This window comes from Gymnoscopelus microlampas (genome assembly GCF_963454915.1).
Source record: "Gymnoscopelus microlampas genome assembly, chromosome: 11".
Lineage (NCBI taxonomy): Eukaryota > Metazoa > Chordata > Actinopteri > Myctophiformes > Myctophidae > Gymnoscopelus > Gymnoscopelus microlampas.
The window spans coordinates 31863878-31888469 of record NC_139948.1 but is presented as its reverse complement, the minus strand read 5'-3'; the positions used below and the strand labels follow the sequence as shown (position 1 = coordinate 31888469).

The following is a 24592-nucleotide window of genomic DNA, read 5'->3' as shown; positions in this document are numbered from 1 at the left end:
CTTCTTTTGAAATATGTTCTTTCACATCAGAACAATTATAATGATAAAGCAAAAACCCACATATCTCCTAGACTCCCTCCCCAGTCAGAGTTGTGCAGGATCTAATTTGCATACAGATGTGAGGGGACTTAAATGAATTGGCTACATTTAAAAATATATATGTTATTATAAAAGAAAAAACATTTTTCTCACACTTATGCCAGTGTACTCACCCTCTCCAGGCTGTGCCTGTGCCAATGTTGAGACCCGTGTCTTGGGTCGCCTACCCCTGAGCTATGGGAAAGGGTGAAATGAAGCTGTTCATGTGAAGATGACCAATGATCTATCTTTCTGTGATCCTTGAACGATTTTGTGTTTGATTTTATGTCAGAAGTGATCTCTAGCATAGTGCACATGCCAAGTTAACGCAGTAGGGGGCGATAATGGAGTATGACATCCGACGCGAACCGTTGTACAAAGTAAACAAGAAGAAGAAAACACCGGAAGTGTTGTTCACACGCATGGCGGGGAGATTGTTTAGTGTTATTTAAATACATATCGAACTAACTTCCATTGCGATTTGAATCCACATTTGGCTAACTAGTTTAGCAAAAGTACAGGTGAGTGTATTTTTCATATTTTGTCTTGTGATCAAATATTTTCATCTGCAATGTTCATGTTGTACAACGCAACCTCAACGTCGCCGTGAAGAAAGGCTCAAGGCTCATTCATTTGAGAAGCAGCTTGAGGAACCAATGTATTTGTTTTATACTTCGATAGAGTTCACGCAACACATGTTGGCCTTGAACTGGTCCCTTTGAACTGCAATCGCCGGAAAACTGTAAAACTAAGTGTTTTCTGCGCAAATCTCTTACAATGTTATAAGACTTACATAGCTTGTAGCATAGCATAGCTATGGACCACAATGGAAACAAGTCCCCTGGACTTTATGTTGTGTTATCCTTTTATCCCAAATGTCTGACTGTACCTCGTGCTGTTTACATTTCTGTCTAATAAAGTATTCAATCAATAGCTGTTGGGTATAGGTAGGGTCACTAAGACTCTCGTAGATTAAAAAATGTCAAAATCAATAAAATACAATTACGAGTCTTGATCTAAGGCTGTGTGTGTGTGTTTCGTTCATAAGACTTATTACAGTTTCCCCCAACAATAATTCCCACAATAATAAACCATGATGCGACTTAAACCCATTATTCTCTTAGCTCTCTACAAGATGGAGACTGATCTGTATGATGAGTTTGGAAACTACATTGGTCCAGAGTTGGACTCTGATGATGACGATGATCTTGAGGCTGAAGACAGAGATGTTGACGAGGTATGCTTCAAATACTGTTCAGGGTCTTCAATGTTTTTCAGGCCAAGGACCCCTTAGCTGAGAGAGAGATGAAGCAGGGACCCCCACTACATATTATATAAAATTGTGTTGCAGATTAGCACATACCGGTACATTATCCTTTCAATTAATATGTGGGATTCAACGTGTATTTTCATACAGTTAACCTTTTAAACCCTCAATATTTAGTCAACTTGACCTGTTGGCTCTGTACTTGGGCTGCTTTTTTCCGTCTACACCAACTCTATGAAAATAGCAGATCTACAAGCTCACAACGCCTCGCGTTGCAAGGCGTTGTGAGCTTGTAGATCTGCTATTTTCGGCTAATGTTCAACAAAACACAAAGATTTGGCGGACCCCCCGTAGGAACTCTGTGGACCCCCTGTTGAAGATCCCTGCTGTACATCGTTATTACGGTTATATAGTTATCTGTAGTTTATGTACATAATCGTTACACTTCTGACATTTGTGTCATTCTCTGTGTGGAGGCTGATGATGATGATGACGACGAACCTGCCGATGCTGATGATGATGTCCCAGGCATGGAGGTGGTCCTACACGAGGACAAGAAATATTACCCCACAGCAGAAGAGGTTTATGGGCCGGAGGTGGAAACAATCGTTCAAGAGGAAGATACCCAACCCCTCACAGGTGAACCACAAAAACCACGCCTAGCTAGTGAAGCACATAACATGGAGGTAACAACACCTTCATTCAGATTAACACATGAGGCTGATTCTTCAAGTGTCTTCTAAATCCCATCCATCCATCTTCAACCGCTTATCCGGAGTCAGGTGTTCTAAAACACCTGATAAACACCTAATATGTATTTGGCCGCCAACCCCCATCGCAAAATATTTTGATGTGCACACATTTTCACATTTTTCAAAAATGGCAGATCTACAAGGTCATAGCGCGGCACGAAGCTTGAGCTTGTGTATCTGCTATTTTTGAATAGACAAATTATAAAATAAAATCGAAAATGGTACAGATGCTTTCTTGGTTTTAATGGGTTAATAATACAGCTATTTGATGAATAATAATAGTTAGTTTCCAGTTAGTTTTATTGGTTAGCCCTGAATTTAATTGCCCATCATGTTGACTGACAAAGAGGTATTGTACTGTAGTGTAGATGCTGACAAGTTTATTTGTTTTGTTTTGTCAGAGCCCATTATCAAACCTGTGAAGAATAAGCAGTTCACCTTGATGGAACAGGAGCTCCCTGCCACTGTTTATGAAATGGAGTAAGTAATACAATATGCCCACACATGAGATTATGCAGAATGTCAGTCAGTATTTTTTTGCTTTGCTTATAATTTGCATGATTATCTGTTCATAGTATGTTTAAAATAGCTGCTTCCTTCTCTTCTTCGGCTGCCTCTTTTAGATTCCTTGCAGATCTGATGGACAGTCCAGAGCTCATACGTAACGTCACTCTCTGTGGCCACCTCCACCATGGGAAGGTTAGATCCCAGTGATTCTCAACCTTTTTAATTTTAAGGACAGTTTGATAACATTAGGCCACAGACCCCCATTTGATATGATTTTTATATCAAATCCTCAGTGTTCATTTAATTCTCAGAGTTAAACCCTTATGGGTCTGTTTGGTTCCATTTTTAGATTCTTGAGTTACAGACCCATAAGTGTCAATTTCCTAACTGTATAATTTTACTGACACACACACACACATGAAAAAACGTGCTGGGATAAACATAAATTGCAGATTCTAAATTTGAAATTTGCGTATTTATTAATTACTAGATTTTCAGGTCTTAAAATCCAGTCCTATGTTGCGCTGATCAGAGCAATGGTTACTGAGTTATGGCCATTTGAAGTGTTAACCACTGCTGTAACTCTACTTTAGTGCCCCATATGTGTGCAATTTAGATTTTTTGGGTGTAACTATTGTCATGGCAGACCCCTGACCCATGTTTTGTGGCGTCCACAGTCGATACACCCTCTAGGCAATTTTAATAAAGGATTACAATCTTACTTTCGCCTATTATAGAATATATATATATATATATATATATATATATATATATATATATATATATATATATATATATAAAAAATATGATATACTGATGATCTAATCAATGTATTTCTCCCATTCAGACATGTTTCGTGGACTGCCTGATTGAGCAAACCCACCCAGAAATTCGGAAGAGAGATGATGTGGATGTGAGTACTGGCTTTTAACACATCTCTATCCCCTGCTTCAGTCTATTTCACATTGATTTCCTGTCTCCCTGACAGTTTAAGCATCTTCAACCCTTTTTTTAATCCTACATTCTACTTGTTGTTTGACTGATTTTGTCTAATTTCTCAGCTCCGGTATACCGATATCCTCTTCACAGAACAAGAGGTTAGTAGCTTTCCCACTGATAATTAGTGTGAAGCAATTGTATAGTCCCCTGACTCCCAGCACACCCCTGTAAACCAAGTCATTTCTAGTGATGGAAAAGGACTTCTGTTGTTTGATTGGTTGACATCTTTATTGACAAATGCATATACATACAAAATATATTCGTACATATTATATCTGTCAAAAAAAAAACGCAAAGTTTGAGAGCTTATTTCCATTTCGGTCCACTGCATAGATATGCAATAGATATGCGACGCTTGAAACAGCTTTAATGCTGTTCTCCTGGAGGATTCGATTCTTAAAAGACAGAGAGAACCATTATATTGATTCTTACATTATGTCTTTCCATAGAGGGGGGTTGGTATCAAAAGTACCCCTGTTACAATGGTGCTGCCTGACTCCAGAGGGAAATCTTACCTGTTCAACATCATGGATACACCAGGTGCTGTATGCTGGTCTGAGCTTTAGTTGCATTTTGTGAATGTTTGTGGCTGGCCTTTGGTTTAGAATCAAGAAAGCTGATGTAATGTGTCACTTGCATTTGTTGTGTCTTGGTGTTAAGAGTAACCTACTTCTACCCTGTAACATGTCACTTTGGTTATGTGCTGTGATCCACAGGTTAATATGGGGGGTGGGTCACAAATCAGTTCACCTGATTAAACGTTTCAATGTACACCTGACAGTTAAATATTCGGAGCAAAGCTGTTCTATGTGTGTTTCTCATTTTAAACTTGCATTTGCAGGCCATGTGAACTTTTCAGATGAGGTCACGTCTGGAATCCGAATCTCAGATGGCATCGTTCTCTTCATTGACGCAGCAGAAGGGGTGAGTCTTGTTTTTCCACCTTTCTCACTTCCGTCTCATGTCCGTCTTTCCACCTACTCTAAGTGCTGTTTTGCCATAACTTCATTCGCACATAACCCATGTGTGTATGTGTCTTGTCAAGGTGATGCTGAACACAGAACGGTTGATCAAACATGCGGTTCAGGAGCGGTTGGCCATCACCATCTGCATCAACAAGGTCGACCGGCTCATTGTGGAACTAAAACTGCCTCCCACAGATGCATATTATAAACTACGCCACATTGTGGATGAGGTCAATGGCTTGCTCAGGTAATGACTGCAAACCCCTGCGTAAAAGCCAAGTTACAAATTAATGGCACCTGCAAACTTGTTCAGATGCTGAAGGAAGCCTTTGTGGTCGAAACATTATTAAATAAACAAAAAATGTTTATTAGCATTTGAATTGCTTTGAACTGAATTACTTGGGTTCAGGCCAGCACCTTGAAATATATTTTTTGTATATGTTAACGGTCAACTATTTGAGTTATCTTTGTACCATATTTTTGAATGGCATGTACTGTAATCATATTTGAGTATCTCTATATATAAACGGCATGCCTCCACTGCACAGTATAAATTGCAATACACCGTAACCTGTATATTTCTTTAAATTGATTTATAGCCACTTTCAGTGCACCTAATAAGACTGTTCTTTAATACTGTACCTTTTTATTGTATTGTTTGTATTGTGTTATGTCTAAGACAAGTGAGTAACCATCATATCCAGGTCCTTGTGCAAACCCACTCTGCCACTTGAAAAATTGTGATTCAGATTTGGTTTCCTCTCAGTACTTACTCTACAGATGAGAACTTGGTGGTGTCGCCTCTCCTGGGGAATGTTTGCTTCGCCAGCTCCCAGTACAGTATTTGCTTCACTCTGGGCTCCTTCGCAAAGATTTACTCTGACACCTATGGTGAGGGAACTAATTTTATCTACACATACAAACTCGCATAAACACTTGGTGCACCATCTTCTGCATTAGGAACTTAGTGTTACGGATATTTGCAGCAGTTCTAACTTATGAAAATGTGTATGGTCTAAAATACCTGTCTCTGGTTTTAAAGGTGACATAATCTACAACGAGTTTGCCAAGAGACTCTGGGGAGACATTTACTTTAACCCCAAGACGTGAGTTGCTGCTTCGGAGTTTACCAACAAAATAATCTGATATGACTGCCTGACATTAAAGTCATCGTCTCTTCACCAATCCACCTTTTCTTTCCTCATTGCTTTCTACATCCCTGTTTAGGCGCAAGTTCACTAAGAAAGCCCCGAACAGTAACTCCCAGCGCAGCTTTGTGGAATTTGTTCTGGAACCCCTCTACAAGATCCTATCCCAGGTTGCATTATATCATTGCATGCATGCTAATACACCCAGGTGGCATAGAAATAAAGTAGGTTACAATCTCCTTGACCTCAATGACTCAACTTTCCATTGTCTGTTTTGCGTGCAGGTGGTTGGCGATGTGGACACATCTCTCCCCAGGGTTCTGGATGAACTGGGCATTCACCTAACCAAAGAGGAACTGAAGCTCAATATTAGACCCCTGCTGAGGCTCGTTTGTAACCGCTTCTTTGGAGAGTTCACCGGTAATGTCTCATCAATTAACATTGATCTTTACCTTGATCTGCCTGTCATATTCCCTCTGCTTATACTCCCTGAAGCATCGCACCTCTACCATACAATGATAATGACGTATTCAACATATCCAAGATTTCAACCTTTAATCTTGTGGTTTTGTAAATGTGACAAAACGTGAACCAAATGTGAACCAGAGCTTGAAACTCTGCCCTGCAGGCTTCGTGGACATGTGTATTCAGCACATTCCTTCTCCTCAAGAGGGTGCCAAGAACAAGATAGAGCACAGCTACGCAGGAGGCTTGGATTCAGACCTGGGGGAGGCCATGGCAGAATGTGACCCTGATGTGAGTGTGATGGAGTGGGAACAAGAGCCTCCGGTTTATATGCTGGAAGGAGGCTGATACACCAGTTAGATGCTAATGGGTAGAATCAGTTCCCTAGTGGAAATCAATAGCTTAATCCTGACTGCTCTTGCAAATTTAAGCCAGCAGGCGATTTTAATTGTCTTTAATGAACGAACAGCTGAAAAGGCCAATACGAGACTATAAACGACCGAGCACCATTTCATTCCTCTGTCAATCATGATGGTCACAGATTTCCAGTGAGTTAATCTTCCTGTACCTAATGTTTTTGTTTTTCTTCCTGTCTTCCTCCCATCATTGCCTTTTTCCTGCTCTGCTCCTCATGTGTGTCACCACCTCCCCACCAGGGCCCTCTGATGTGTCACACCACTAAGATGTATAGCACGGAGGATGGGGTCCAGTTTCATGCCTTTGGCCGGGTTCTGAGTGGGACCATCCAGGCAGGTCAACCTGTCAAGGTGCTGGGAGAGAACTACACCCTGGAAGATGAGGAGGATTCCCAGGTTTGCAATTTGGGACGCCTCTGGATCTCTGTGGCCAGGTACAGTACATCCAGCAAGTGGTGCATCTTTAAAGTTGATGTTAGCAATGGCCAAGTAATGCTTGTTTTTCCGTGCTCTTTCTGTGCTTTATTTGAGATACACCATGGTGGATATAACACTATATCTAGCTTGTTTATCTATTTGTTCTTTATTCACTCTTCAGATACCAAATTGAAGTAAACAGAGTGCCTGCTGGTAACTGGGTTCTCATTGAGGGCTGTGACCAGCCCATTGTAAAGACAGCCACCATCACAGAACCCAGAGGGAATGAAGATGTAAGACAAAGTTCTTTTAACATGCCTTCACCCCATCCCACCAGAGCGATGTCTCAGTGTGTCAAACATTTTTTTTTGTTATAGGCCCAGATCTTCAGGCCTCTCAAGTTCAACACGGCGTCGGTCATCAAGATTGCCGTGGAGCCTGTCAACCCATCAGAATTACCCAAGATGTTGGACGGTCTGAGAAAGGTCAACAAGAGCTACCCTTCTCTCACCACCAAGGTAAAGACGGACCCGCTGTGTTTTTTTAGCCTGGGAGGGATTTGATGAGGCACTCGGGTGGCACAGGGCTAAAGTACCTGTCCTCCGCTGCGGAGTCTAGGGGTTTGAATCCACTGCGGTGCATCCCGCTTGACTGAGCTTTTATGAAGACACAATTGGCCGTATTCGGCGGAGGGAATCCGGGCTGAACAGGAGGAGTAGGACGGAGGTGCTACGTCCTCCCAGTTGGGGCTCCTCACTGGCAGATGAGTCAGTGGGATTCAACAGCAGTGTCAACACAGAAATGCGAAGGTTAATTGGCATAACGACTAAATTGGGAGAAAACGAGCGAGAAATTTGTACTACATTGGTTATGTTTTTTCAAAATATTTTTTAAGTGCAGATTGACTTGAAAAGCCAAATAGTCCCTGGATAAAATATTAATTCAAACGTCTGTGACTTTTTAACCCGACAGCCATCGTTGACTCAATTATTCAAGTAAGTTCCGTAATGTTGTAATGACTGTGAAAGATATGAACATAATTGAAATCTAACGGTAGGGTTATTTTGTGTGTCTTTCTTTCAGGTGGAGGAATCGGGAGAACACGTGATCTTGGGTACAGGAGAACTGTACCTGGACTGTGTCATGCATGACCTACGTAAGATGTACTCTGAGATCGACATCAAGGTCTGTTTTCTAACCTCAATGTGACTTACATTCCATAGATCTGTCCTTTTGGTAGTACTTTAGGTCTTTTAATGTTAACTAATGGAAAAGTAATAAGTAGTAGTAGTATACATGCAGGCACAAAGTGTACCATCAAAAACGCACACCACATGACTGGAAATACTCCAAAAGATTATAAAAATGCAAGACTTATAGCTCAGATTCACATTTTATTTTATTTTGCTACTAGCACACAATAAATGTAGCACAACCATTATAATCTTTGAGTGCCACTAATTCCACTCATCTGGTGTTTTTGTGTGTGACTGTAGCTGAGCACCCACAGCCAAGAAGGCAATAACAGGAAGCTCACCTATAGGGCTGTCACAGTTATGAAATTTTACTTTGACGATTCATTTTCGCTAAAGAAATTGCGTTTCTGTCGTAGAACATTGGAACATTATGAATAAAATTAGTTTCTGTTTGGCTTTTAGGCTTCATAAGGGCAGATATGACAAATTACTTGCATAATTGAATAACGTTATACTTTATAGAAATAGCCGATCTACAAGCTCAAAATGCTTGAGCTTGTAGATCGGCTATTTCCATGTTTCTATGTTTGAAAACATATGAACATTTTTCAACGTGCAAATGATTATGACGATTAGGCGATTACATAATAATTGTGGCAGGTCCAGACGCGTCGCTAGGTCTCTACTAGGTCGGGGGCTTAGCCCCGCAGGCAACGGGCACATGCACGCGCGCTGCGCGCGCGTGCATGTGCCCCTCCTCCGCGTGAGGGCGCGCGGAGTTAGGGGTTAGGGGTAGGGTTAGGTTAGGGTGATAGATATATAATTTAAAAAAAAAACAAAAAAAACTTTTAATTTTTTAATTTTTAATTTTTTTTTATTGGTGGCTTTGGACAAAACATTGGTGGCTATAGCCACCGAAGCCCACCCCTAACGACGCCACTGGGCAGGTCTACTCACCTGCTCTGCATCTCAATGTACCATCATAAATGTTCCAGAATTGGTTCTGGAAAATTCAAGCGCTTGGCATTAGTGTTATGAAGATTTTAGTAAAGTGATCGTCAGCTGATACTCTTGCATGTATCTGTATTACATTGGTGGATTTAGTACAGTATGTTACACATACATTATTTTGTACATACCTGTAAGCGCATTACGTATCGCCAATCAAACTTTTTCAGGTTAAATTATTGGAATATATTTGTCAGGTAAATTTTAATGTCAATCTTTGCCTCCGCAGGTTGCCGACCCTGTTGTGACTTTCTGTGAGACGGTAGTGGAAACGTCGTCACTGAAGTGCTTTGCTGAAACGCCTAACAAGAAGTGAGGGTCAAGCATTAGTAAAACAGTCGCAGTTCAACAGTCATTTACTACAGTGTTGGTCTCCTTTGGAGACAGAATGTCACTTTTCAGATGAGACTTGAGAGACTTGTATTTGTCACAGTCATTGCTTCCCTCTGGTGTCGTCTCTCCGCATCCTACAGTAATTGACATGCCTTTCATCTGATTGACAGGAATAAGATTACAATGATTGCAGAGCCCTTGGAGAAAGGTCTTGCAGAGGACATAGAGAATGAAGTGGTGCAGATAACATGGAACAGGTAGGTTCCAATAATGCAGGGAAACAAAAGTCTAGGTTTTACTGGAGGGCGGGCGGGGGGGGGGGGGGGGGTGCACTATGACTATTGGTTCACACTCATTTGATATTTTAAGTGTAGGAACAGTGAACTTATGTTAATTAAGTTGTTATTTTAAACATTTAGTCTTGGTGCTGCTGACCAATTCAGACTCGGGGGTGTGCCTAAACACTTGTGTGAGACGAAAACTTATATTATACTTAGCGGTGTGACGGCATTGAAATATGACTACCGCTGGATTTCTTTTTTTTTTCCGAGAGCATAGAGGGCTGTGTCTTATATCTTTTGAAACTAATGTTACATTATTTTGCACTACGGGCGATTCAATTCACACACCTGAGAGTTTGTTTGATTGATTGAATACTTTATTAGACAGAAATGATCACACACGAGGTACGTACAGTCAGACATTTGAGATAAAAGGATAAACAAAACAAAATCTTTTTTTTATTTGTCAGGTTCTACTGGGGGCAGCTGTAGCGGGGTGGGTAGAGCGGCCGTCCTTTGGTAATCGGAAGTTTGCTGGTTCGCCCCCTAGCCCACCTCAACTGCTCCCCGGGTTCTAAGCAGGAACATTTCAAGAGGCAGGATTCATAAGATACTGCAATTTAAAACTCAAGTATTGTTTGCATACCAATGTTTGTCATTGTAAAAATTGACAGTTAACACTCCTTGGACATTCCTTGCAACAGAGACCGTCTGAATGTACGAAATATAAAATTAGAAACAAATGCACTTCACAAAACTGACAATTGATTTCTAATATCTTTGAGATATTATAGTCTTAATGCAAACAATCATTTTGATCCTGTAAATAATTGACTATTGTGTACATTGTGTTCAGTACATAAATACTAAACTATTGTGGGGTGGTATTAAATCATGCAATTAATAGGTCTTTGAACTGGCCTTTAAAATGCCCTATTTCGGGTAGGAGTGTGCGTGTGAATGGGTATGTCTCCAGGACAGTGGCCTTCCCCCTCTGTCCAACTCATCTGTGATGCCATCTGGACCTGGCCTTGCCAACATGGTGTGGAGGTGCCAGCCAGAACCACTGACAACAACCTTAACACATCATTAAACTTGCTCTTTCCTTCTTTTCCCATTAACCCCTTTGCCCTCCTATTAGTAAAACTCCCCAATGTTCCATCTCCCACAACGTTCTAACCTCATTATGCAACCAGTCACGCTCTTCTGTTTTTCCCCCCCTCATGGCAGGAAGAAGCTGGGAGAGTTTTTCCAGACCAAGTATGACTGGGATCTGCTGGCCGCTAGGTCAATCTGGGCCTTTGGACCAGACACCACTGGGCCGAACATCCTTGTCGACGACACCCTGCCTTCTGAGGTGAGACGATGGATGGGCTTGGTGGACTAGTGTTAACCGCTTAAACCCTATATACTTGGTTTACCGGACTCCCCCAAGGGTCTGTACTAGGCGCCAGGCCTGGAATTTCGTCATTTTAGGGGCAAGGCCACTTGGCCTTTGGTGTTGTAATTTTTTGGAGGGCACAAAGGCCAAATGCCAGGGCAGGAAGGCCATCCAAAAAAAAGTGTTTAAGTCCCCGGAAATAATGCATTTAACTTGAAGGTTAAGGATGATTGTATTTTTATATATTATAAGAATTGTATAACTATCTGTGAAATATAACCCATTTATTTCACAAAATAATGTGTTGGCAAATGACCAATATTTAGTTATATAGGTCTCAATATGTCACATTCAGCCCTGGACTTCACTGACTGAAGTAGGGGTCACATTAATCACATTAGATTCACAGAATAATTAGGGGTGTTCAACCTTTTCAGGCCAGGGACCCCCAAACTGATGGGGTGATGGAGCAGGGACCCCCTACCTCGTATGGTAGGGGGTAGGCTACTATATATATCATATATTTATGTATAAAATTGTGTTTTTATATGAATAAATATGACAAAATTGCCTGCTCCTACGCACAGGTTGACCCAGTAGGTGTGCTAAAGGACCTTTCTCAGGGCCGTCAATTGGGTATGGCTCCAGAAAATAAAAGAGAAAAAGAATCATAAATAGTAGCCTAATGCAGGTGTAAGACCATTGTGTTTGCATTGTGTTATAGGTATAATGCATAGTTTCTATGCATTTCAGGGGTTTTGGGGGGGTTGACCCCGTAAAAAAAGGATAGATGTCCCTTATTTTAATCTCTGGGAGTTGGCAACCCTAACCTTGCCATACCTTAGCTTTTGCTGAACTGACACCACTGATCTTTCTCTACAAAATATGTATAAACATACCATGTTATTGTGCATTCATTACTAAGCTATTAAAATATGTCATGTTATTTTTAAAGACAAATTTACATTTTTAAAAAAAAAAGAAAAAAAAGTTTTTAAACATTTTTTTTTTTAAATCAAACAACAATTTCGCGGACCCCCTGCAGTACCTTCGCGGACCCCCTGTTGAAGACCTCTAGAGATTTTATGTATTTTCCCCACAAGTTATTTTCATTCAAATGAAATGTGATTGAACTTGCACTAATAATGACTTTAGTTGATTTTGTCTCCCTTTAAAATATAGTATTTCTTAATTATTAATAATTACAGCTTGTAGATTGGCTATTTTCATGATTTTAAATAGTTTTTAAATAATAATAAAAAAGGAACATACAAGATTTCCACCCGACATCCATAATATATAGCCAATATATGGTTCTGTATCAGTATATTAGTCCGTTTTTGCAGATTTCATTCTAATTATTGGCTACTATGCCTGCATATGAATTTCATGGCCCTGGGTAGGTCACCCTGGCTTGGCGGAGATATGCCCTGTTGGGCACAAGCTCCGCACACTGCAGCAGCAGGTGAAAGCAATTCTCTTAAACGAGGGCTGTGTTGCGCACCAAAAACTGACTAAAACTGTCACATTCTGCTGAAATAAACTTCCCAATTAGAACATTGTTGACAAACGAACATATCATGGATGTGGTTTGCAAAAGGATTTATTTCTTGTCCATCAGAGCGGTGAGGTCACTCTTTTGTATGATATTTGATAGCCTAAACTTTTAATTTGTTTGCAGTTATTCTGTTGCTTGCTTTATATTAAGACTCATAATTTGGGGATTTTGCTGTATTTTATTCGATGTATTCATCTATATTTTGCTGTTGAAAAAAACATCGGGGCACATCGGTCTGTAGGACTACAGAATCCTCTCTCTCTCTCTCTCTCTCTCTCAGGCTAGAAATCAAACCTACCATTGATTAGTTCAGGCTGCGTTAGATTTATCTCCTGTTTGGCCCGGTAATGCTTTTGTGTCTATTACACGGTGTTGCGGGATTCCGAAGGTTCATAGGAGGCTCAAAATCAAACCTACCTACCACTGTGCATGTTGTAGCTGCGCAGCTCAACCAAAGGGACTGGTGTCTTAAAAAAAAAACTGTGAAATCAGTTGCTGGGCGCAGCTGGGGCACCACGGCCACTGTGGCCGTGAAGGCACGTCGTGGCCGCCGTGAAATTCCTGCCGTGCTAGGCGCCCTTCATTTTTTATTTTTCCCTCTACGCTAGATATCTTCACCGGAAATAGGCAATCTACAAGCTCACAACACTTGTTTCTCACTGGCCCTCTGTCTGATTTACTGGCTACATTTCACTGTTAACAGTGGTAGATAGATGGATGCGAGAGACGTCATACTGCAAGATCTCCTGTGTCAACACAACATTTAAATACCATACATAGGCCCAGTTTCAATGTCCCCCCTTATGGACTCGCATGTCTTTGTGAAAGTGTTAAGTCTGTGAGGGTTCTGGCAGAGCCATTTATGAACCCTTTACACAAGTCTGCATCGATGCAGACTTTACCTATTGCCTAAGTAAATTACCCACAATTCACAGCATTGTAATGTTAAATATGGGGATACTAGGGGAATCCTCCAAACGTCAATCACGAAGTATGCAAATCATGCAGTGTCATGTCTCTGCCATTCGGCAGCTGAAACCACGGTTCTATAAATCCTCTGTGTATGTTTATCCTCTGTAGGTGGACAAAGCACTGCTGGGCTCAGTCAAAGACAGCATCGTTCAGGGCTTCCAATGGGGAACAAGAGAAGGGCCTCTGTGTGATGAGCGTAAGTTTTCACATCTTCCACTCCTAAATAAGACGCACACTCAAAAAGTAAACTTGCATTCATGCAAAGTTACTCACACAAACGATGTCAGACATGGACAATGAAATATGTGGAAAAAATGGCGATGCTAGCTCGTACACAGCAGCTGCAGTTTTTAATACACGGGAATATATTTTCTGTGCTGTGATGAATGCTGATCTACAAATTAAGTTTCATGTGAGGGGGAAATAAATCTCTGACTGTAGAAGCAAAATCTAGGGGTATAATTGCCAACCTTCAAACGAGGTTCCCACATGTCCTGTAATGTATTTATTTTTAAATAATGTTTTCCAGTCATAAATAAGTAGTTGTCCTAGAAAATATTTAATGTGTATAACAAAAGTGATGACTGCAGGAGTGCAGGTTAGGTTTTCGTAATTATAAGAGAGAATTGGTCAGGGACAGGCTGGCCACTAAATAAAAGCTACGTTAAAAAAAACATTGTCATTTAGCCAGTAGCTGCATGTATGTATTTAAATGACACAAATCGTTTGCTGTGTTGAACACAGCCACCATTTCGTACCTGTAATACCTGATTATAATGACTGTGTACACAGTCTGATTTTTTCGCTATTGACATACTTTTCTGTATCTTCTGTAACATTTTTCCTCGTCAAGTCTTCAACTTGTCAGATTTACAAGCTGGTCAGTTATGGTTTTACACAATTAGCTCAAAGTGAATTTGAGTTGCGGACAGTGTATAATTGTAATTAAATGAATAGTTTACCCCATGATGACTTATTTTCTACCAATTACACACCCCATGAAGCCTTGAATTCATGGAGATTTTTTTTGTTTTTGTCTCATTCCTAAGCCAATAATTTGATGACCGGCGGAGACTCCTACTGACCGATGACCTGGTCATCGAATTATTGCCTCAGGAATGCGATAAAAAAAAAAAAACTCCTTGAATTCAATTGAGTAATTGACTGAAAATAGGTAATTGTTTGGGTTAACTACTCCTTAACTAACAGAATGACATGTACCTGTTGGACAGTGTTTGAGAGATAGAGCCAACTGTGGCATGGGCTGTGAGAGAGAAATATGAGACCATTTCCATTGGGTGTAGTTATTAGCCAAGTGCAACATTTTACTGCCCTCAATCTAGAGGCCAACTATTATTGTGTATTGGATGCTGCTTCTACCCCAATTTCCAATTTGGTATGATATTAGCATTAAATCCACTATAATCACATACATTCACTTTATTATTAAATCACTATTTCTATGCATTTGATGTATTATGATGTATTATCTTATGTCCTTGTAAGTCGCTCTGGATTAAGAGCGTCTGCTAAATGCCTTAACTGTAAACTGTATAAAATGTCCCGGAAATGGAGTGGAAATTAAACTTCCAGGACATTTTATTTTTATTCATTTAAAAGAGTGGGGAGCCTGTCAAATCTGTTCTGCTGGTGGAAAGAAAGTTCCTTATGCCATTTTATATCACAGTGACAATATTTCATTTTTGTTTCACTGTTTGTTTAGCTGGAAACCATGCACAAATAAGAAAAATCGCATCAGAGTTATCTAAAAGCATCTGTAGTCCCTGGGCAGGGCTTTATAAACGCATAACAAAATACAATACAATAACAGGGACAATACAATATAACGGATAGTTCCATCGATATTTGAAAATAATAAAAACTAGTAGTGGCAGGGATTAAAGTTCTCAGTCCTGGGGACTGATTTCAGTCTTGAGGATTCCATGTGCCATGTTTAAAAATCAAAAATCACATATTGGGACATGGTCTGAAAATAATTTTCAGTCTTGGGATTCTTTTTTGCTTTAACCCCTGAGTAGTGGTGTGTGTAGGCCTGTCACAATGATTACAGAATCGTCTAAGCGCAATTATTTGAGATGATCGCAATTATCTTTGCATAATTGTCATAATGGTTTCCATGTTGAAAAATGTTCACACGTTTTCAAATATGAAAAAAAGCAGAAATCAATTTGTAATCGTGACAGCCCGAGGTGTGTGCATGATTGTGTGGTATAAGAATACAAGGTTATTTTGTGTGTTGGGAGGGTTTCCTTTCAATACCACACAGCTCTAACCCTTCATGCTGTCCTTAGCCATCAGGAATGTCAAGTTTAAGATCCTGGATGCTGTCATTGCTCAGGAGCCCCTCCACCGAGGGGGAGGTCAAGTCATCCCTACAGCCAGGAGAGTGGTGTACTCTGCTTTCCTCATGGTGAGGTCATTCCCCATAGCTCTAATTCTTCTCCATCTCTCCTCATCTTGCCTCTCTCTCTCTCTCTCTCTCTCTCTCTCCCCCGTTCTCTGACTCCCCCTTTCATCACTACTTTCTCTAATGTCCCATTACCTTGATTACAGTACTGGATACTGGCAGCAGAGACGTGCCTTTATATAAATTGCAGTGATTTTTGGCTCCTTTCCTTCTCTCACTTTGCACAATCCACACCTGCCGCTGTATAAAATCTTTGCTTTAAGTTGATGTGGTGTATCTACGCCGTTGCGCTAGGTTCGGTCCACTCTCGCTAATGTGTGCCCCTTTTGTGTTTCAGGCGACTCCGAGACTAATGGAGCCTTATTACTTTGTGGAGGTGCAGGCTCCCGCTGATTGTGTGTCAGCTGTCTACACAGTGCTGGCCCGAAGAAGGTTTGCCCAGGGTCCTTTATTTTCTTAATTTGACGTGCCACCTCAAACAAACCTCTTTATGAACTGAGATTACCTGCCTCTTTGCTTCACTCAACACAATGTAAAGCCTGATTTATACTTGGTTGCGTGCCACTGTCACACACTGACAATAGCAGACAAGCTCCCAACATGTTGAGCTTGTAGATCGGCTAAGTTATAACTAAGGCAAGAATAGCTAAGGCTTAAGTACAACTCGGGCTTAATGTTCAAGTTAAACCTGATGTCTTTATAGTCCTGACTTGGATATGTATTTCTCTGTTGTGTAACAGAGGTCATGTGACCCAGGATGCGCCCATCCCAGGTTCTCCTCTGTACACCATCAAGGCCTTCATCCCAGCTATCGACTCCTTCGGCTTCGAGACCGACCTCCGCACACACACACAGGGACAGGCCTTTGCCCTGTCAGTCTTCCACCACTGGCAGGTAAGATTAAGGCTGTCGCGATCATGACATTTTACTCGACGACAAGCTCACAACGCTTTGCAAGCTTGTAGATCGGTTATTTTCACTATTTTAAAATGTTTTTTAAATAATACATGAACGGTTTTGGACATGTAAGGTTTCCACCCGACGGCAATGATATGCACGCACACACACCCTGTGTGTCCTCTTTGTGTCGATCATACTCCTATTGTTGTCTCATTTGCAGAAAATGGTGGCGGCAGCAGAGTGACCTACCAAGTGCTCATGCCTGCCACTCAGGCTTAATTCCATTAGATTCTGAATAGGAGTGTGTTAACTCAGCAGGTTTCAGCAGGTCTGCTCTTTATGTGTATGTGGAAATTAATTAGTTGTGCTCAGAGGAACCACTCTACAGATAAGCAACAGGGCACAGAGTATTGTGTTGTGACCACTAGATGTCTTTCTTGAGCAAAAAAGCACTGGACAAGAATGCAATCAGACACTGGATAAAACGAGTTTGTGGCAGTATGAGTTTTGCCTCCATTTTTGCTGTTGTAAGCAATATGATGTCAGCCAGCCTAAAACCCCCACCTCATCTACTATAGTTGGCCAGTACATAAAGTGACATTGAGGAGTATTTTATTCAGGTAGAATGATGCCACAACTCTGCATCTTAGACCTCTTGTTACTACCTTTAGGAGAGGTTCTTTTTTCATTTTTCATACTGCATTGTCAAGCTGTAAAGTTAAAAACTGCTGTTTTTCCCCCGATATTTTGGGGGGCTTTTTCTGCCTTTATTGATAGTCTAAGTGAAGATGGACAGGAAACGGGGGGAGAGAGAGATGGGGAGAGATATGCAGCAAAGATCGTCAGGAACAGGACTCGAACCCATGATGCGTTGTTAGGCTACATTAGAGCCTAAGTGCCCGTACAGCTAGGCCTGCAGTCCGGGCCTAAAACTGCTGTTTTTGTCTAAGTGTTTCGTAGCCCTGGTCCATCTGTTGGTTGGAGTTCAGCCACTTCATTTATTTATTTACTTTTCTCCATTTAATTTTTCCCTGAGGTTCTCCAGTGCCACTCAGAGGTTCGCCCTTTGTAAGGTTATGAAGTCAGACTGATACCCTATGCGCATTTCAGGGGACACTGCTAGAGATCCAACATTTTAACCAATCCTCCCTTCCTGGATCTGTGACAAATGAGGGATGACAGGCCAGGGTGTGAACTAGTCATAAAGATGATGGATTTAAGTAATCATTTTAAAAGCCCGTTGTTGTTAAATCTCCATATGGTGACGTATTAATAAATATTGTTAGTCACAAGCTGAAGGGGTGTGGGTACTTTCTTACATTGCTTTCCCATCATGATGATGGCCATGCTCCTGGTTCGGTAACAACACTTACAGACTTGCGAATGAATCACACATTTGAAGCATTGAAACCAGTCCGGGAAGTGTCCTCATGGCCATTTTGAGAATCAGATTTGATATTGTATTGTCAGCATCTGTCCTTAACCACTTTAGCCCTGGCATCCCAATTTAGGCGAAAATAATAAATTAAAACGTCAATCCAATTATCAGAAAAGGCTCAACTATATGCTCTTGACGCATCGCAGCGCGACACGTGAGCTTGTTCTGCTAATTTTTTTTTATAATTTAGACTTATTTTGGTTAAGTGATTGCTGGTGGCCAGTAGGATCATTTCTTAATTTTTTATCCCACGATTTTGTAACCCTATTTTTTACACCCAGTGCCAATTGTCTATGTAATCCTGTGCACTACCTTCCCTCTGCCAACCTAGGGAGGCCAGGGCCGAGCTCATGCCTCCTTCAATGCATGAGAGCCTACCTTCTTGTCACCTGACAGGGGAGAGTTTCCCTTGTTGGACGTAGCGCGTGGAAGGAACACGTTATTCCAACCAGTTCCGTTCCCCTCCATCAGGCGCCCTGGCTGGCCAGGGGGAGGCAGTATAGTGACCAGGATTACTGCATGTTTTTGTGAGGGTATCTACCTTAGGGAACACGGGGAGAACATGCAAACTCCACACAGAGAGGCCCTTTCGCCAACCCCACCTAGGGTATGGGCACTGATGATGCGGAGGAGAGAACACGCCCCCAGCGCCCACAGCGTCCCCTGCGGAAATCGAACCCAGGACCTTCTAGCTGTGAGGCGACAGCGCTACCGACTGTGCCACCGTGCCCCTAGTAGGATCATTTCTAAATATGTCTACCCCTTTTTCCTCATTGAACTGACTCCTCTTTCCTTGTAGATTGTCCCCGGTGACCCCCTGGATAAGAGCATTGTGATCAGGCCTCTGGAGCCACAGCCTGCCCCCCATCTGGCTAGAGAGTTCATGATCAAAACCCGAAGGCGCAAGGTGATACTCATGTCTTATCTGTGCATCAGCCACCAGGCTATACTTTTTTTGAGTTGCGTGTTTGTAAAGTGATGATTTGTACATAGCTGACTACCTCTTTTTTTGCCACCCCACAGGGTCTGAGCGAAGATGTGAGTATCAGCAAGTTCTTCGATGATCCTATGTTGTTGGAGCTGGCCAAACAAGACGTGGTGCTCAACTACCCCATGTAAGACACCTTGGGACTGAATTTGACGCCCGCTGGTGCAGATTTCATCACACCCCATTAATACCACAATGAAAAAGTCTCAGTGTCCCCCTGGTCCCAGAGCAGCAATGTCTCCCCAATTACTTACTTAGCTGTTATTTTATCCCTTTTATTTTGTGGAGAGTTGGCAGAATCAGAATAGCATAGAAGCTGTGGAAGGTCTTCCTCCCTCGGGGTTTCGTACTTGCAACAGTCCTCATTCTGAACCAGATTTGGACTTAATTAATATTCTGTTATCTCTTCTGCCTCTTTGTATGATAATTACAAAACTTTACCAGTGGCAAAAAAAAGAAGACTTATTCTTTATTCAAATATACATCCCCCTTTGTTTAAGTACAATTTGTTTTTGACCTGTCCTTGAGTCCCGTTATTGAGAACTGTCTACTTTAATGGCCAAGAATGAATGCACACTTTCAAAATTGCCAGCTTTGATTGAAGAAGTACATAGCGTCTCATCTTTGTCCTACTATGTCCCATCATTGGTTGCGTCTCATCTTTTTAATGTATAAATGGATAAACAATGTTTTTGTAGAATGATAATGTGAAATGCTGTTTTTTTTAAACAAAACATGTCACTCATCTGGTGTCAGAATAAAAAAAGTAATCTCTGTGAAGTTGTTTTAGTCCTTTTTATGAGGACAATGACATTGGAAGCCTTATGCAGTTGAGTGATGGATGTTACAGTGCTTGTGGAGATGGACAGCAGAGAGTGGTGGGTACGGCATTCACTGTCTGGAAGGTAATTCTATTTACATGGGTGGGGCATTCTGCCATATTGGAGCTTTGGTTGTCAGTGTGAGTGATTGGCATGTCTGCTTGGTACACTGTGTGGGTTGTGACTGATGGACATCCTTTGACATGGATAGAGGCAAACAGAGGAAGCCAAGTCTGGGGTCACACTCACAATAGCCCACTTAAAAAGAGAAAGGAGGTGTGACTGTTTTGCCCAGACATGGCTACAAGTGTCTTTCATAAATGAGAAACAATTTACTCTACATTTAAGGAAACCCCTATACTGTATATGAACAGAGATCATATTAGATCATATAATTTGTTTTAGGAAGCAAGGTTTATTTTTTATTTTTATGATGACATAACGTGTGACTAACAGAGTCATGTCACACATAGAGAGGGCTTTCACATCTGAAAATGAAAAGCTCAGTCCCCTGTCACTCGGCACAGACAATGACACTGCCAGTCCTGGAGGGTGTAGGTGGGGGAAAGGTGGTGGTGGTGAGGATAGAGTTATGAAGGGGACAGGAGGGGATTTCTCTCCTTTGACATTTGGACAAAGTCGATCCTGTCCTGTAAGATAGGTGAATTATTTCACCCTGGAAGCTGTGCTCTTTCCAAGAGAACATGAGGAAGAGAGATTTAAGAAGTACCTGTAAATAGATAAATAAAATAAAGTTCAGAATTGGGGAGCTGGATTGTGCAATTTAAGCCTAAATTATTCTCTATCCTATAACAGTCCATCGTTTTTGTCTTTTCCCCCCCTGGAAATCAGTTATTTCAGGCAAGCAACACATTGTATGATGATGGATACATTCAGCTTTACAACACTGAATGAAACACTTCTTAATCACAACGGTGAAGCGAGGAGATTGTTTTCAGGTCTCCCATGTGTACCTTCTCTTCTGTCCTGACCTATTGCAATTAATTCTCGCCTGCGTATTGAGTAATATATCAGACAGCATGGTCCCCCGTTCACCCCTCCTCCACTGCGAGGTGAGCTGTGATCATGCGTGGCTGCAAGGCGGTTGGCAGCGGTTCTCGCCAGTCTGAACACAAGTCCCCCAGAGCGGTCGTGGCAATCTGTGGAGCCTGTGCTAAATATAGAGAAGGATGCCACTCTGCCTTGGTTATGGCATGTTAGGACCACCCTCCTGCAAGCCAGGTTTTGTCCTTCATCAACTCCGCTGGCCTCTACCACCTTGGTTGGTTCCCCTCATCTTGCTGCCTTTTCATCTTAAAATGGTCCCTCCTTCCCTCTTTTATATCAGCCTATCAATGTGTACCCACAGGCCTCTCTGGATCTGTGACTCGCTCACATGCTTTCAGATGAGCATCAGGTAGACAGTCTTCCTCTTGAGCACCCAAAAAGGGGTACGTGCTCATCCTGGAGAGACGTCCCCATTGTGTTGATGATGCATATGGTAGTCATAGTTCAGCAGTGGCCATGAAACCATCTTTAGGAACAATGAAGGAAATGAAACAGGCAATGTTTGTACCGTTGTACATAACTTGAGGTTGAATGATGAATCAGAGTCCTCCTTGTTCTTCTATGAGTACTGATGCATACCAACTGGTACAGCAAAATCCCAATTGAATTTTGGTAGTGTATGAATTATTTGTACAGTCTCTGATTTAACAACTTGAACCCTAGTGTCCCTATTCTGGGGCAATGTGGCGTGTTATGGGCTTGTAGATCAGCTATTTTCAGCAAGGATATATATTGTGTAGAGTGAAAAGAGTAGGGGGCCTAGTATAGAGCCCTGGGGGACTCCATTCAACTTAGGGTTTAAGTGTTAAGTCGACACTGGGAATCTTGCAGTGTGACATCTCTTGCATCCATCCACCCCACTTTTAACAGTGAGATGTTGCCTGTCCTTCAGACAGAGGAGGGCGCCACCACTGTCTGCCAGGTCAGCGACACGTTTGGGTCTAGCCTCTAACAAGGTCAGTGCAGTGAGCAAAACACCATGCCAATAAATGACTGGGTGACTACCCTTAGGGCACCTGAGAGACACTAATCAGAGATCAGAGGTTTCAGAGGTCAATCCATTCCAGAGAATGACCTGCAGGTTCATCGTCTGAGGTAGTTTGGCACGGGCGCTTGCAGAATATGTTGGAGGGAAGGGTAGAGGAATTTGTGAGCAATCCTTTTAGAACAATCAACCTTCAAACTGAGAACACCAGCTTCTTCAATTTGCCAAATGATCCATGTGTTCCCTGACTTCCCTCGCTCCTCCAGGCTTTATACAAAAGCAGATTGAGAACAGACGCAGGCCCTTCCACACAGTGGTCTGACTGAGCTGGGTTGCAAATGCTAAGCACCTGGGAAGTGGATAGCATCTTTCCAGTATGTTGCGGATAGAAGGCTCAATTATGTGTTGGTAGACAGCACTATTGAAAGGACAATGTGGAACCGACCTAATCCTTTCCCTGGAATATAGTTTGCGGCCTGGTGAAATCTGTCATCCTGTGTTATGGGTCATCATATTGTGTCACTTCACTTTCCATCTAGCAGATTGAGCTCATCAAAGTTGCATAGCCCTATCCAATCTTTCCCTGGGCGATCAATGAAAAACAATCTGGCTCGCCTCTTCTTTGGGCATCCTCACAAACCAGACAAGAGAGAGACCCTAGTCCGACGAATGCTGTCAAGTAGTGTCTTGATTTGAAAGCCGCTGTGATCATAGATTGTGACTACTGAATGCCTATATGGGACCCAGTTCTGATTTCAACCACCTAGGCTTATTATCAGGATGTTTTCAGGTGGAACAGCTTTTGTAAGGCTCAGGGAAAGAAGGAGCATAGATGCCACAAATCCACTCTGCTCCCACTAAGAACACAACAACTAAGGGTAAGCCATTAGAAGCAATTAAGTCAGTGATGATGCTTGGGGTGGGGAATGGGGATCATATTCCTCCTCAAAGTGTTAACGCCTATACAGTAACATTTTATAATTTCTCCACCCTCTACACTGTTTGATATGCTTTAAGTGGGTTTACTTCTGAGGGGAAAAAGCATGTTTCCCGTTTTGGAGCAGCGGTGGAAAAAGTACTCAAATTGTTTACTTAAGTAAAAGTATCAATACTGCAATGTAGAAATACTCTGTTACAAGGTAAAGTCCAGAATTCAAAATTGACTTGAGTAAAATTACAAAAGTATTGGTATCAAAATATACTTAAAGAACAAAGGTAAAAGTAGCCTACTCATTATGCAGAATGTCCCATTTCACAAGTTTTCAAATGTATAAAATGTATTAAAATATTTTGAAAATAGCCGATCTACAAGCTCACAATGTGTGGCATGGCAACGCATTGTGAGCTTGATCAGCTATTTTCAGTACAAAAATATACCTCAACATTGTACTTAAAGTACAGTACTTGAGTAAATGTACTTAGTTACTTTACACCATTGGTTAGGAGAATTCAAGCTGTGTATTGCCTGTCGCACACGCGCACTGTCCAACACGCTTACGCTTACGCACAGCATCGTACCCGCTGTTCTAGTTTACGCCGCCGCCAGGCGTACAGTCAGACAATCCTGCTGTCACTCACCGGGGTCCACAGATACCTTCCAGTCTACCTGGTGACAACAATGTCACATCACATGGCGAAATGATCGCGATAATAAATACAAGTGGAGGACGCCGCTGGATTTAGTTAGAATAAGTGATGTAATCAACAGATTATAGCAGACACTCAACTCGTCAGAGGATGAGGGATCCAAGAGGCAGCACAGAAGATAATTGCCATTTGTGATCGACTAATACTGTCAATGAGAGATGTGATTTAGCTTTGATGATTGGGTTTAAGCCGACGCCACTGTTGCTGCTGTTGCTGATGTGAAAAGGCTTAACAGATGCCAACATGACCAGACCTTTGTCTAGCATCGCGGTTTGTACGGAACGGGCCCATAGGAATGTTGGCACTGGTTTTACGCAGCAGACAACATAGTTTAATTGACGTCTTCGTTTAATTAAAGATCAGCGTGGCTGATGTGGACGAATAATGCGTAGCACTTGTGATGCTATGAGATAAAAAAAACAAAAAGCAAAACGTGCATTACCGATTCCTGCGGGAATTTGAGCGGATTCAACGGCGCAATTCAAGTTTGGACATCAGTAAGTCCAGATAAGGAACCGTTTCAACAGGATCATCTTGTGTATTGAAGTATCTTCACAGACTCGCATATAGCGGT

At 41.8% G+C, this 24592-nt stretch overlaps 1 protein-coding gene across 1 annotated transcript; it reads left to right on the top strand.

The window, feature by feature from the left end:
- The first annotated feature begins 471 nt into the window (after positions 1 to 471).
- On the top strand, positions 472 to 20273 carry eftud2 (elongation factor Tu GTP binding domain containing 2). Its single transcript, XM_084071036.1, has 28 exons — positions 472 to 599; positions 1203 to 1315; positions 1822 to 1984; positions 2499 to 2577; positions 2721 to 2796; positions 3452 to 3517; positions 3666 to 3701; positions 4053 to 4143; positions 4445 to 4527; positions 4649 to 4815; positions 5335 to 5459; positions 5611 to 5674; positions 5796 to 5886; positions 6001 to 6136; positions 6345 to 6472; positions 6838 to 7031; positions 7196 to 7307; positions 7392 to 7532; positions 8098 to 8199; positions 9448 to 9530; positions 9722 to 9808; positions 11063 to 11189; positions 13852 to 13939; positions 16056 to 16174; positions 16509 to 16603; positions 16912 to 17065; positions 19309 to 19416; positions 19533 to 20273. The coding sequence occupies exons 2-28, from the start codon at positions 1214 to 1216 to the stop codon at positions 19626 to 19628; spliced, it is 2913 nt and encodes a 970-aa protein (XP_083927162.1). The 5' UTR covers positions 472 to 599; positions 1203 to 1213; the 3' UTR covers positions 19629 to 20273.
- The last annotated feature ends 4319 nt before the right edge of the window (positions 20274 to 24592 follow it).

Excerpts from the sequence above, each read along its gene's own strand:
- eftud2 (XM_084071036.1), top strand. The coding sequence starts at position 1,214 with ATGGAGACTGATCTGTATGATGAGTTTGGAAACTACATTGGTCCAGAG. Across the intron at positions 3,702-4,052 it reads TCCTCTTCACAGAACAAGAG|AGGGGGGTTGGTATCAAAAG; the intron begins GTTAGTAGCTTT and ends GTCTTTCCATAG. Across the intron at positions 16,604-16,911 it reads ACAGTGCTGGCCCGAAGAAG|AGGTCATGTGACCCAGGATG; the intron begins GTTTGCCCAGGG and ends GTTGTGTAACAG.